The sequence below is a fragment of the Gallus gallus genome, chromosome 1, assembly GCF_016699485.2.
Source record: "Gallus gallus isolate bGalGal1 chromosome 1, bGalGal1.mat.broiler.GRCg7b, whole genome shotgun sequence".
NCBI classification, from domain to species: domain Eukaryota; kingdom Metazoa; phylum Chordata; class Aves; order Galliformes; family Phasianidae; genus Gallus; species Gallus gallus.
This window is the reverse complement of record NC_052532.1, coordinates 182,657,541-182,672,352: the sequence shown is the minus strand read 5'-3', so window position 1 is coordinate 182,672,352 and position 14,812 is coordinate 182,657,541. Positions and strand designations below refer to the sequence as shown.

General features: G+C 40.9%; 1 protein-coding gene across 2 annotated transcripts in view; it reads left to right on the top strand.

The window, feature by feature from the left end:
- Positions 1-75: 75 nt before the first annotated feature.
- The window catches only part of CEP126 (centrosomal protein 126), a 36,898-nt gene continuing 22,161 nt past the window's right edge, over positions 76-14,812 (top strand). For both annotated transcript variants that reach the window (XM_004938839.5, XM_046903278.1), the window contains exons 1-5: positions 76-243; positions 870-995; positions 9,711-9,856; positions 11,210-11,315; positions 12,748-12,946. In XM_004938839.5, the coding sequence (XP_004938896.1) occupies positions 95-243; positions 870-995; positions 9,711-9,856; positions 11,210-11,315; positions 12,748-12,946 (726 nt within the window). In that variant the 5' untranslated portion in view covers positions 76-94. The remainder of the gene's footprint in view (positions 244-869; positions 996-9,710; positions 9,857-11,209; positions 11,316-12,747; positions 12,947-14,812) is intronic.

Below are 14,812 nucleotides of genomic sequence, written 5' to 3'. Positions count from 1 at the left end.
GGCTCCGGCCAAACCGCCGCCCCTCGGCCGTCCCCTCGGGCTCTCCCCGCCGCCCCGCCCCGTTGCGAAGGAAGCGGCGTCTCCCGTTGCTACGATGGCGGCGGTGCAGCCACGGGAGCGCGCCGTGCCCCGTACGGCGATGCCGGGGCGCTGCATGGAGCCCGGCGGGACGGGCGGCGCGGCGCTGTGGTGGCGGCACCTCCAGCGCCCGGCGGGACGCGGCGCGGGCGCGGATCTCTGCGCGTATCCTTCCGCGAGCGGCGGTAGGCGAATCCTGCCCTGGAATGGCCGCCCGCTCCTTGCCAAAGGGTGGGGTGGGGCCCTGTGGGGCCGGGGGTGCGGGGCGGCAGTGTGGCAGCCGGCATTCCCGCCTTTTTTTTCTTCAGGATAGAAGAAAAATGCTTTTGATGATATGGGGCATAAGGGGCACCATTTATATGGTAAGAGGCACAGTTTGCCCAGAGAGGTGGTGGTGCCCCATCCCTGCAGGCACTCCGGGTCAGGCTGGATGGGCTCTGAGCACCTGATGGAGCTGTAGGTGTCCGTGTTCACCGCAGGGAGGTGGACCAGATGGCCTTTAAGGATCCCATCCAATTCAATTCTATGATTCTGTGATGTGTTAAAATTACTGTAAACAGTAAAATGTAGCTGCATTTTTTTTCCAGCTGAACACTGAAGGAGTTATGACCATAGTACATATTTATGGGAGCAACTGTTGTGTAATTAACCAGTCTATCAGCATCTTGAATGTGATGGGATAAAGTTTGCCCTTTCCCACTCACAAAGGCGCATGAAGACCATCCAGCAGCTTCTGCATCTGTCATGAGCTGCTGGAGACACAGCCAGCACTGTCCTTAACACAGCGCCAGGGACAGAGCTTTAGCAGTTCCCTTGGGATGGGATTTAGAAGAGGAACGGTGGGCACTGAGAGAAGGTCAGAGGCTGTGTCGGAGCAGAGCACGGAAGTATTTGGTGGAGACAAACAGAAGGAGGAGGTGAGTAACAAGGGAAATGCCGAGTCAGAAGTTTGAGACAGGTCAGTGTGTTTCTACAACATGCACATTCGCTTTGCTAAGCAGCCTCGCTGCTTTTCCTAGAGGAATTGAACCTAGGCTTAAAAAATTCACTAAACCTAAAATAAATTATAAGGGAACAATGTTCTGAGCTGCTACTTGTTGGACCACATCCACACCTTGTGGCTCTGACCTGCATTTATGTTACTCTTCCGTTTCTGTTAGCTTCAGTGGGTTTGTAACAAATGAATTCAGATATCCAGCAGGAGTCAGCAGGCAGGCAGTTGTCACTGCTTGCTAAAGTGTATGCACTTCTGATCACGTGGAGTGACAGTGCACAGCCTCCCCTGTGATGGGGCTTGGTGATCCCACTTCCCAGTAAATTCAGTACTATGCCTCTCTAGTACTAAAGAAGTATGTTTGTAATCAAGTTATTGTGCACTGACATTTTAAACAGAGCTTTGAATATCCAGCATTTCTTCATACATGAAAATACAAAGTCGTGAAAAGTTCTATCATCCATGGGTTGAGTAAAATGTTTGAGTGTTTGAGTGCAGAGATATAAGCAGTAGGCTTTTCCCTGGCATTCAGATCCTACATTCATGTGCAGGAGAGTGGCTCTGTATACCATACAGATGGATGGGCTCCTACTGAAGTCTTTTCAGAAGCCCTCAGCCTCCAACCAGCTTCTGCCCATTGTAAGCTCCCTGAAACACTCTTCCCCCATAGTTCCATATCAGGTGATTTTTTGTACAACATTTATTTATTGAAATAGGATGATAGGATGATAAGTCATTAGAGGCAGCAGACAGTATGTATACTGCTGTTTTAGCTTCACAAAAGATTGATGTGCTGTGCTGTCAGCGCACATTTTGAAATAAAAAGAAAAATGGAAGAGGAAGTATCACTTGGGAGTGATCAAAGACCCACAGCCTTTGCAGATAATATACTAAGCCTCAGCTGAAAGATTAAATATCTTCTTTAGCTTTATGGAACAGCACCACTGTAACACAACACATCTCAGATGAACACTATTTATCATATTACTGATCTTGAAATATTATATGCTGATGGAAAAGCAAACAGCAGACAACCTGCATATTTTTGACAGACTGGAGTAGCTAAATTAACACATGTTGATATATAAATATATTTCCATATGAATTTCATTATGGCCTTAAGAGTATTATGCAGTATAAATCCAAGCTACCCAGGTGAGCCAGTTAAAAAAATTAGAAAATTATTTCCATTTGTGATGATTGAGAATAAGCATCATAAGCAGTTCAGATGGAAATCTGTGAGGACAAGTATTCTACTAACTATAAGTGAGGTAGTTGTCAAATTCAAAACCAAGAGTCATTGCATATATAGTGAAAAGTAATTTGGAAATTAAAAGTTCATTGAAATTGAATATTTTTTTCCTGAAAGTTATGCAGGTAGGAGGTGATTTGTCTTCTAATGGTTCAGCCATCAGGTTTTGTCTCAAATCTGCTTATGAGCCAAGAACTATTATCTTTGTAACATATTGTAAAGGTGCTAGCTATGATGATGGCTTCTCAAGGATTGTTTGGCATCCTTAAGCTCTGAGTTCTCACCTGGCAGCACCTTAAATATGCTCTGACAGGGCTTATAGGCAAGCATTAGAAGTTATTCTTGGCACTGCTACATTATATTCACAAAACTGGAATTTCCTTTCAATATTTTTTTTTTCTTTCAACATATGCATCTTAGATGGGTACTCTGAAATACAGCAATCTTATTGCTACTTCTAACCTTCACACAGAATGGCTGAGGTTGGAAGAGACCTCTGGAGGCCATTTAGTCCAATCCCTGCTCAGGTTGCCTCACAGGAGGGTGCTCAGGGCCACATCCAGGTGCCTTTGGAAGGTCTCCAAGGAGCAGACTCCACAGTCTCTCTGGGCAGCCTGTGCCAGTGTTCCATCACCTGCGCAGCACAGAAGTACTTCTGGTGTTCAGAGGGATCCTGTTGTGTTCCAGTTTGTGACCATTGTCTCTTATTCTGGCACTGGACACCACTGAAAAGAGCCAGACTCTTCCTCTCTGCACCCTCCCTTCAGGTATTACTGGACATTGATGAGATCTTCCAGAGCCTCATCATCTACAGGCTGAACAGGCCCAAACTCCCTCAGCCGCTCCTCACAGGAGAGGTGCTCTAGTCCCCTCGTCATCCTGGGGGCTCTCCACTGAACTCTCTGCAGTATGTCCATGTCTCTCCTGTACTGAGGAGTCCAGCACTTTACAGCAGGTGTGACCTCACCAGTGCCAAGTAGAGGGGAAGGATCACCTCCTTCATCCTGCTGGCAGTATTTTGTCTGATGCTACACTGTTAGGGTTCTTTGCTGCAGAGGAACTTTTCTGGCTCGTGTTCAGTTAGTATTCAGCAGGACCCCCAGGACTTTTTCTGCTATTCTTTCCACCTGAGTGCAACCCAGCATATACTTGTGCCTGGGGTTGTTTGTCCCCAGGTGCAGGACTCTGTACTTCTTGTCAAACTTCATGAGATTTCTGTCAGCCCATTTCTCCAGCCTGCTGAGATCCTTCTGGATGGCCGCAGGACCCTCCGGCAGATCAGCCACTGTTCCAGTTTAGTGTCATTTGCAGCCTTGCTTTGAGTACACTTTTATCCATCAACCAGATTATTTATGAAGATGTTGAACAGGTCTGGACCCAGTATTGAGCCCTGGGAAAAAGAGGTTAGTTTCCTCCAACCAGACTTTGTGCCACTGGTAACCATCCTCTGGCCTCAACCATTCAGCCAGTTTTCAACCCACCCTTCTGTCTGCACATCCAGCCCAAATTTCAACAGCTTCTCTATAAGGATCTAATGGGATACAGTATCTAAAGTGTTACTGTCTAACTTACTAGACTTATTGTCATACTAGGTAGACAATATCCACTGCTATTCCCTTATCTCCGAAGCCGGTCATCTCTTCATAGAAGCTTGCCAAGTTGGTTGAGCATCACCAAATTTAAGGTCAGCCTTAAATTTACAAAGCTTCTCTTGAAAAGTAGTAACAGTGAATTTCCTCTAACAGACCTAGTGATGATACAGCAGAACCCCTGCTCTTTTCTCAGTCTTGTTTTATGCACTTTTTAAGATAATGAGAACTCCATATTCAGAGAGGATGCAGACTGAAGTCTTTTGTTTTCAATCTATTGAACTGTACCTCTAAAATGCAACAGCTTCAACATTAAAAATGCTCAAATTCTGACAAGATGTTCCCAGTTAATTAATGTATTAGTGAAAAACAAAAGTTTACTTGCATATAAAAAAGCAGGTATCGTTTTGGAAAGCAAAATCTCAATAACAAATGTCTGAGACCTTCTTCAAGGTGGAGGCTTAAAGGAATCTGTGTTCATATCCTATCTGATAGGAATGACAGGCCTTTCAGCCTGACCTTGGTGCCAGGGAAGGTTATGGAACAGAACATACTGAGTGAGATCACACAACATGTGTGGGACAGCCGGATGATCAGGCCCAGCCAGCATGGGTTCATGGAAGTCAGGTCCTGCCTGACCAGCCTGATCTCCTATGACCAGGTGATTCACGTGGTTTTTGAGGGAAAGGCTGTTGATGTAGGCTGTCTAGACGTCAACAAAGCCTTTGACACTGTCTCTCACATTATTTCCCTGGAGAAGCTGGCAGCCTGTGGCTTGGGTAGGCACTGGGTAAAAAAATGGCTGGATGGATGAACTCAGAGAGTGGTGATGGAATTAAATCCAGCTGGTGACAAGTCATGAATGGTGCTCCCAGTGGGTGGATATTGGGACCCATCCTGTTTAATATCTTTATTGATGATTTGGATGAGGGCATTGAGTGCACCCTCAGTAAGTTTGCAGATAACACCAAGATGGGGGGGAGTGTTGATCTGCCTGAGAGTAGGTAAGCCTTATGGAGGGATGTGGGCAGGCTGGAACAATGGGCTGAGGCCAGCTGGATGAAGTTCAACAAGACCACTTATTGAGTCCTGCACTTCGGTCACAACAACCCCAGGCAGAGCTACTGGGTTGGGGCAGAGCGTCTGGAAAGTTGCTTGGATGAAAAGATGTACGAGTGTTGATTGATGCTTAGTGAACATGAGCCAGCAGTATGCCCAGGTGGCCAAGAAGGCCAATGGCATCCTGGCTTATATCAGAAACAGCATAGCCAGTAGCACTGGGCAGGTGATTGTTCACCTGTAATGAGCTCTGGCAAGACCACATCTTTCATTCTGTGTACAGCTTTGGGTCCCTCGCTACAGGAAAGACACGGAGGCCCTGGAGTGTATCCAGAGAAGGGAAACAAAACTCGTAAAGGGTCTGGAGCACGAGTCTTACGAGGAGCAGATGAGGGAAATTTAGTCTGGAGAAGTGAAGACTCAGGGGAGACTTTATTGCTTTCTACAACTACCTGAAAGGAGTTTATGGTGAGGTGGTAGTCAGCCTCTTCTCCCAGATAACTAGCAATAAGACAAGAGGAAATGGCTTCAAGTTGGGCCAGGGGAGGTTCACTTTGGATGTTAGGAAGAATTTCTTCTCTGAAAGAGTGGTGTGGCATTGGAACAGGCTGCTCAGGGAACTGATGGAGTCACTGTTCCTGGAGATGTTTAAGTAAACAGTAGATGCAGTACTTAGGGGCATGGTTTAGTGACTGTTGGTGGTAGGTGGGCAGATAGACTGGATGACCTTGGAGGCCTTTTCCAACCTTAACGATTCTACAATTCTATGAGATATGAGCCACTGCCTAAGCACATACTTGATATAAATGAATAGACTATCGTATTTTGTGTTCATATACCTCAGTGCATTTTAAATATCAGCTGTCACCGGGAAGCACAGCTATCCTGCTGTTACTGCTCAGTGCTAAATGTGTATCCACTTTCACCATGACGTTACTGGTTGCAGGTAGATGGTAGGTTCAGGAAACACAAAATCTCCTGTGATTTTCTGCATGCATTTTTAAACTTAACAGTCAGCTGCCCTGAGTGAGTGTTTTGCATTACCTTGACATCTGAATAGCTAATCCATCTGTTTTAATTGGGGAAGGAAATATTTTCCCAGTTTGTATCAGTTTTCAATCTATTCACTGCTTCTTTTTTATTAAAGAAAAATAAAAAACATATATGCACAAGCTTTGTGCTCCACCTACTGGCTGATTATCATTGATTATTTAGATTATTCATCAACATCTTTCTTTGAGAGAGGACAAAAAGCAGGCCAGTGCCAGGGACAGGAGAAAGATGTTAGCACTTGGTAAACAGAGAAGGGAAAGTATTAAGAATTCAGTACTGCTTTCTACATTAGAATGAGAATTCAGAAAGCAGGGGTGACTGTAACCACGCAGACCTCTAATTCAGAATTGCCCCTGCTGGTTGCCAGCCACAGGACTGTACTGTCTTTTCTCTGTCTGAACTTTTCTTGACCTGCCCGCACCTTTGTTTTCCCTGGTTTAGCAGTAACAGCAGTTTCTCTAATTTGATCAGGTGCCAGTGGCTCATTTATTTTCTGTTATTTATCCTTTTACTGTATGATCATAGTTTTATACAGGTAGCAGTTACAGCCTGTAATCCTATGTAGAATGCAATATTTATGACTAACATATCAATGTAGAGTAGTCCAGGCCTGGTTCAAGAGCAGAGGTCTCAAGAACTGGAGGCACAGGGTGTGACATAGAGGAGCGCAAGCACTGATGATAATGGACAGCACTCAGGTCTGGCACTGGAAACCCCACAGATATAGACAACTCACCACTAGTCTGTTAAGGAGGTGCAGACCTGGGTCTGACAAAACTGGCTGCAGAGGTAACAAAGAGAACAACAAAATAGTGTGTGATTTATGTTAAAGGCACCCTGTGTGAAATATTTGGATGGACTGTGAACCTGTGGATCTGTTAAAGAACAGCAAAGGTGTAAAAGTGTGGTAGGAAACATAAAAATGACTCCAAGTGGATCCCAAGGTGAGGCGGGAGAAAACATTAATATGAACATCTCATTGCTTCTGAAGAAGGGATTCCAGATGCTGACAATACACTGCAACACCCCAAGACCATCAGAATGCAACTACTACTATTGGAACCCAGAAGAGCAATGGAAGAATAACATCAGGAGCATAACATCAGGAAAAGGAGGAGAAAATAAGAGTACAAATGAAAATACAAACTATTATAACTGTTCTTGAGGCTTTCTTCATATAGAAATATTCCAGAATAATAATTATTTGTCTGTAACAATTAGACCAGTTTAGTCCCTTGTGATGTGAAGTTTGCTAACAACAAAAATCTCGGCTTTACATGAGGTGTGTTTCCTTTTTGCTATTAAACATGATTTGGAGTGAAACAAATTGCTGGATAGTGTGTTCGACTCTGCTGTGAACCATTAGGACATTTTGGAAGACAGCTTTCTTGAGCCCTGAGGGTTGGTATTTCTGAAGCCCTCAGAGCAATTTTGGGCTGTCCTTATTCAGCATATGATAATCAGAGGAGATGAGGAAATACAATTAATCCATGTTCCTATGGTCCTGGTAAGTATTTCACCTGAGATTTAGAATATAACACCCCATTTTACCCTTTTCTTGATGTTGCTGTAGTCATCAAGTGTGTGCATACCCATCTGCATCAATTCTAAAATTAAAATGCACTGATTTGCAAAGAAGGTATGAGAATGAATAATTGTATCCTAATGAATATCGACTCAGCATCAAACAGTTCCTTTCATGACATTCCATGTGCACTGTGTAGTAATAAGCATTTAGGTAGTAGTAAGCATTCAGTCCACCTGCAGATGTAGCATCCATCACTTCACTGCGAAGATAAGTTAGTACAATTAACAGGAAATAGTTTTACCATCTGGTTATACTGGTTTTTGCATGAAAATACCTTCCACGTAATGTCTGTATATGCAAAACTGCTAAATCCTTTAAGTTTCATATTCCACATTTGCTATAAACATTTGGGCAGCCATTGCAGAATTGCTGCAGCACTGTGTTGTCGACAGTACAGAAAAAAAGCGGGTTAAAAGAACACCGGTCAGGAAATTCTTGTGGTAACTCCTCATCTTAAAGCCACACTCTTTTGCTAATGTTACGTCTGTGATGTGAACCTCAGCTGGTGGCTTAAGGCTAGTGAATGAACAAACGTTTGTTTTAAGTGCTTTTCTGTAAGATGTCACTGTGCATTTGTAAAATTATTTTACATAATGCACCTGGATTTCCCAATTTACATTATGAGGTCAAGAAGTTAATGATGCAGGCTTCATAGAATGTCTCTAATCCATTTCCTTCCAGTTAAAGTAAGATACTTTTTCTGCCTCATGTCTTACTCCAAGCCAAATAGAGATCATGGTGAGTAGTGGTGAGAAAGACCTCCTCCATCAGCAGCTGCCCTTGCCCAACTCCAGCGGTGTGGAACAAGAATCTTTTTTAATTCCAATTATAAGGAATGTGGAAGAGTGCAGCTATGCCGTGTTCCAGAATCCTTTAAAAAAATAAATAGTGAAAGACTCTGTCAGAATTTACCCATTCCTTTTTGCAGTTATACGCTGGAATTATTCCAGGTGCAAAGTGGTAGAATTTCCCACATCTGAACTTAACAGCTACAGTTCAACCAAAGGCCTTCGTGAGCAACTTCTGAAGAAATTAAGGAGATGCAGAAGAATGTTTTTAAATGCTCCCTAGGATAAACAAGTCTGTTTCTTCTATTGTGATTTTCCTATATTTTCAGTCAGGATAAAGGGTTTTAATTGTGCAGATTTCTGTATTTACCATTAGTGAAATATCAGAATACTGAAAGTTGACTGTAAATTCTAGAATTTACTTACAGAAGTAAAATTTTTTCTCTATTGCAGTAAATTTATTTTCTCTATTACAGAAATTTCTGGACTGTATGAACAACTAAAGCTCCTGTGACGCTTGAACCAAATTGTTGTATCTTTTATGTTTGTATTTCTCTGCAGATTTGATCTGTTCTTGAATAACTGCTGTTAGGGCCTCATGCTGTGCTTCAAGTCAAATCAGACCACCTTGCTGAAAAGAAGTTCACGAAACATTTTTAATATGATTGTTTCTGACCACCAGGAGCACTGCTGCGCTGTGTAGGTGACGGAGCACTGGCACAGGCTTCCCAGAAGCTGTGTATTTCCTCCTTGGAGATCTTCCAAAGCTGCCTGGATATGGCCCTGGGCACTCTGCTCTGGGTGCCCCTTCTGGAGCAGGGCTTGGGCCTGAGGGGCACAGAGGTCCCATTCTTCCTCCGCTCTGGTGTGATTCTGTGATTCATTTATGTTTGTATAAATCAGTCTTCCATCTTATCCTTCATTTGAGCTGTGGAGCTTTATAATTCTTCATCATCCTATGTATTTGCCCACTGTTACACATTTACGTGGTAATGTCAGGAATGTGGTGAAAGTGACATCGGTGACAAGAGCTGTATGAGTCTGCATGTTAATTCCCATATAAGAAATCATTACATCTCTGGCTGAAGCTAAGAAAATAAAAACATTATGGTGCATTTCTTTGTCACCCACTGTCCCATTTAGGTTCATATTGACTATAATAATTTAGCTGTGCTGAGGTTTGTAGCATTTAATTCATTGACAAGAAAGCTTTTGTTCCAAAACCACCAGATAATAGACAAGTTGCTGATATTTTTGGAAATGTAATTAGAAAGCATAGATATCATCTAATTTTTCTTCTTAAATACAGAGCCTTTGAAGAAAGACGGAAGCAAAAAGAAGAAAAAGAACAAAGATTTAGAGAACAAGTCTTGCAGCAAAGGAAAATTAAATTTTGGGAAACAACTGAGAAGTTCCAGCGTGCTCATCTCCCTGCTTCCCAACACAAGCGGATAGGTTTGTAAATGAAAATGTAACTATTATTCACAATACAGTTCTTTTTATTAGTGGAATATTATTGAAACAAAATAGAACAATCAACTTCACTCAAGTTAACTGCATTAATTGGTGTTAGCAGAACATAACTGACAAAAAGCGCAGATTTGATATGTATGACATTGGGTCAAAGAAATGAAATAATAAGGGTTGGTGGTTTTTTTTCTAAAAACTGTGAGATATTTCATTATATTCCAATCATAGTATGACATCACCTCCCAGAGGCATCCTGGCTCCCTTTTTTTTCTCCACATGTTTCACTGCAGGGTCCTTATTGCTTATAACATTGTAATTGCAGAGTTTTGTTTAAGATGTTAGAACGTCATTCAAGGTTAGGATGGTTCCCTATGTGAAGCCCTGAATACAAAATATTCAAGAATATGCCTTTTGCTTATCATTAAGAAAAGGCAGTCCTAGAGTATATTAATGTATTATATAACTTTTGCTGAATTAGTCAGCTGTTTGAGCTGTTCTTTCACTGCTGGAAAGTAGTGATCACTGCAACTCAGTTCCTGCTTTCTTCTTTGGAATGAGTGCAGATTGGCAGGAGTTTTTAATAGTTTCAGCCAAGTCTGACTTCCAGTCAACTTTCCAGTGTTGAAACTCTGAAGATATGGTATAATACTTAGTAATTCTTCAACAGATTTACTCTTCCAACTGCAGTTGTGCCAGCTGTGAGGTAATGTCTCTGACTTCAAGATCAAATGTCAGAATAAAATAACAAAATAGGACAGCACTGTTTTAGGGCTTCTTTGGAGCTCTACTCACAGTCCAGATTGTGTAGCAGTATGATGAATCACAATCTTTTTCTTGGTTTTCTTAATACTAATTCTGTCTCTGCCCCTTTCTATCTTACCTTTCTTTATTTGTAAGAAGCAACACCTTGGGCCTATCTGGACTTTTTCTTTCTCCACTGCTTCAATTCCTAAGTCAGAATTTGACCTCTGTAAAATACCTGCAAGCCATAACTTTGGCTTAGTGAATGACTGTAATACTCATAATGTAAAAACAAAGTTAATGCTGGATATTTTAATCACCTACTTTCTCAACTGTGTAGTCTAAAAACAAATATCAGAACTGCTGAAGAAATTCATTACTCTAAAGATTTAAACGGACTGTACTTTGTTTCAGAGAAACTAGAGATGCTCCAGCATGCCTAACAATGATAAAACCCTGAGTTTATTGTAACAGTCTGAATTTAGGCTCTCCAAACTTAAGAATTTTAACCAAAACATACATGGTAAAATATTCTAATTTAAAGATGTTTTTCCCCAATGTGTTTTTTGTTTTTTTTTTTTTTGTTAATACCTCTAGTCCAGACAAAAGCAGCTTTTCAGTTAGAAGAAGCTCTTGAACAAATTAAAGGATCAGTTTTAACATCAGGATTGTGCTTGCCAAGCAGAAACAAAACTACCTGCAGGTAAGCATAAATATTTACTATGATGATCAGCAGAAGTTGCTTACTGTGTTCAATAAACAGCAGATGATTACTCTCTTTGTGGCAAAGGAAGTGCTTCTGTGGACTGTTCCAATGAAAATATTATGAAACATTGTTGTTTGTGTCCACTACATAAAGTAGGAGAAGAGATGATGACACAAACCTTTTATCTTCAGGGGAATTTTGGACAAGGTTAACCTAGTCCCCATTCAGTTATGCCTGACTCAGACTGCCATCGTTATCAAACTGTTCTATGAAGTATAAAGTATTCTGTCAAGATGCTTTCTTATCCTGGTCTTACTCTGTTGATTCAAAGATAGTGCAGTTTTCATGTAACAGTTTCCCCTGTGATTTCTTCTTACATCTCATATCATTTGAAATCAATACTTCACTCTCCCAAAGCACTTTTTCTAAGTTACATTGCCTTATCACAGAATCATAGAAAATCCCAAGTTGGAAGGAACCCATAAGGATCACCAAGTCCAACTCCTGAATTTCTTACTCACTATAGGTACTTGTTCCTTGGTTTTGTCATTCTTGATAACTACCTAGTTCTTGCCCCTCATTTTCCAGGACTCGGTTCCTTTTCCTGGTGATCTTACCCAGCCTTGCTCCAGTTCTGTCAACATTTTGTTCTTGAATGTATCTTGCTATAGACTCACTGCTTTCCTAGACTCTGACTGCACATTTTCCTTGTCGTTTGGTTTCCCATGCCTCTTGGCTTTAATTCCCAGTGTCAGTCAGTCCCATGGTTCTAGATAATTCTCAACCTGTGTAAGCCGGTGTTTTCCTGAGTCTTCATCTGAGCTCACCTTCAGCACAGTACCCATCTACAATAGTTACTGTGAGGACTTTTATTTCAGGTAGCAAATACAAATTCCTTAATGTCATGCATTACAGACATTACAGGTTATCAGTAGAGTTGGGCTCTTTAGATACAATTAAGCCTTTTTGCTATTTGAAGTAAGGGAATATCTGACAGCATCAGTATATAGTCATCCTCTATATAAGCCATGTATGTAAAATAAAGAAAGAAAGAATAAAGGCCATTTTCCTTCTTAAAAGAAAAAAAAACCCAAAAAACAAAAAGCAAAAAACTTCCATGTTCCAGTCCTGCAGATGACCAAACTGTTGGCTGACATTTTCCGGAATAATTCAGCCTGAGGCAGTCACCCAACAACTCAGTCACAACTCTGACAATTTGTAAATTAGAGAACTGTTAAAATGGAAAGTGCTGGACAGTTTTAACACAGGACAGCACAAACAGCACCACCTGTAGTTACACGAAGTTCCACTGTCCTTCACATGCCAGGCATTTATTGATGATGTATACTTTTGGAAAGGAACATGTTTGAAAGTGAATAGTTGGCACATAGAAATAAGCCAAAGTAATAAGTTTTTCACTTGCATCAAGAACCACAGATGACACTTCATACTCATCAGCATCAAGCAATGGTTATTCGCATCAGGAGCAGATTTCAGCAATGGTTGGCTTGGACAAAGCAATGCAGGAGAGCAGCAGAACAAAAGTGGATAATAACCAACTTCTATTCCAGAAAAATCTGAAAGAAATGCAGCAGCTGCTTGAAAAACAGCATCTCAGCAACTTGGAGGTATGATATTTTCATCTGATTCATTAAAGGATGCTTTTTAAATATACTATAAAGTTTCTTGAATGGAATAAAAATGAGAGATGTTGCACACACCTTAACAATTAGAGCGCTTTGCACTATGCTGTACCAATAGATAATTTATAATAAGATTATGCAAGTTTTCAGTAAGAATTCAGAAATCTTTAAAACTGTTTGTAAGGATTTTTTCATCAATACCTCAAAGACGTCAGTTTTTGTTAGAAAAAAAGACTGTCTTTTTTTCTAACAACCCAAGATTTGTATGTCAGAATTCCTGGCTCTGGAGTGGCTAGGCATTAGTCTGTACAGGGTCCTCTGCTGGCTCCAAGCTTAAATTGGCAGCTTCCACTAACACACATAAATTGCTGCTTTGCTGGTTGCTACAGTGCTATAGCAATACAACTATGGTGGATCAAAGGTTGAGTTAATTTTTTTTTTTCCCAGTAATCAGTGGTGCATTCCCTTAATGTCTCTTGAGATTCTATATCTATTACTGTCGTCTTTGGTACAGATGCAGGTGCTCTAGTAAAAAGCCCAGAATACTCCTTAACTTTGTGCCTAAGTTAACTTTTAGAATGTAAATCAATTTCAAAAGCCACCTTAGAAACACAGCAAAAATCAAAAAGAAATGAGGTCCAAAATAATTTCTTTCAACTGTGCTTTTAAGTGTGATTTTAGGTCAGTCAATGTTGTCATTGATTTTGGAAGTATTTTCTTTAATGTTACTTTTTTTTTTTTTTCAAACACAAGTCCATAATTTTGACCTCATTCATATTTCTATAATATTATCTACTGGTGTATGGACTTGTGGACCTGAAATCACCTTAACATAATGAGGAGCCATCATTTTTACACTGGTAACGGCTGGAGGTGTGGGATCTTTAGTAGCAACAGAGCAAGGCCTTTTCCTTTTAATAAATCTGTTTGGAAAACTTCTGAAGAACTGAATGCAGCTCATACATTTGTAGTTCTCTGATCTTGGTCTTTCCAAGTACATTGTACCCACATTGTACCCAGTGTTTGTGAGAACCTTGAGAAGCTGATGACTAATAGAGAAAATTTCACTCAACTGGAGTAGATTTCAGAAAGATTGAAGAGGCAGATGGTACAGTTTTTACTAGAAAAGCTGTTGATTAATGTTCATTCTTATATGCTGTAATCAGCTTTAGATACAGAATGTAATACAGGAATTTACAAATTAATGTGTTTTCAAATTTTTATGTATTTGAAAATGCTTTGATCCTACACAAAGTTTTTCTGTTTCTTCAGAATTTATTTTTTCTAGTACCACTAGGGGTTGCTCAGCTCCTTCCCTCCAATGAATAGTTTCAAGCTATAACTATTTACACTTGAAGCATTTGGACTTTCTTTAAATATCATGTTTTGGAATCTGATCAGAAAAATAGTCAAGAAAGCTGTTGTCAGTTTTCTAACATCTGAGGTTTGGATGTCTAATACTGGGATGGGGCTGCTGTGCTCATGTGTTATGACTTTCTGCAAACTGAAGCAGTATTTATAATACTCTTCCTAATGTTACTGCCATGAGTGGTCTTCAGCGGCCTTGTTACTGTCTGTTATCCAAAGTCATTTCAACAGCGCTTGCCTTTCCAAAATGGATGTCAAAGTACTGCACTGTGCACATGCTTTGCAGTCTAACCATCCACTGAGATCCTTTGACCTCTTTGTTTCTGTTTTTACAGGCCCAGCAGGATTATAAAGATTCCTAAAATTCTTTTCTTTCCTAAAGGGCAATAAAGTTCTATGCAGAACCTTACCAGTAGATTTGGTGCGTTCCCTGCTTTCTGACCCTAAAACTTGTACAGTTTCAGCAGTAAGCCAAGGTTTTTA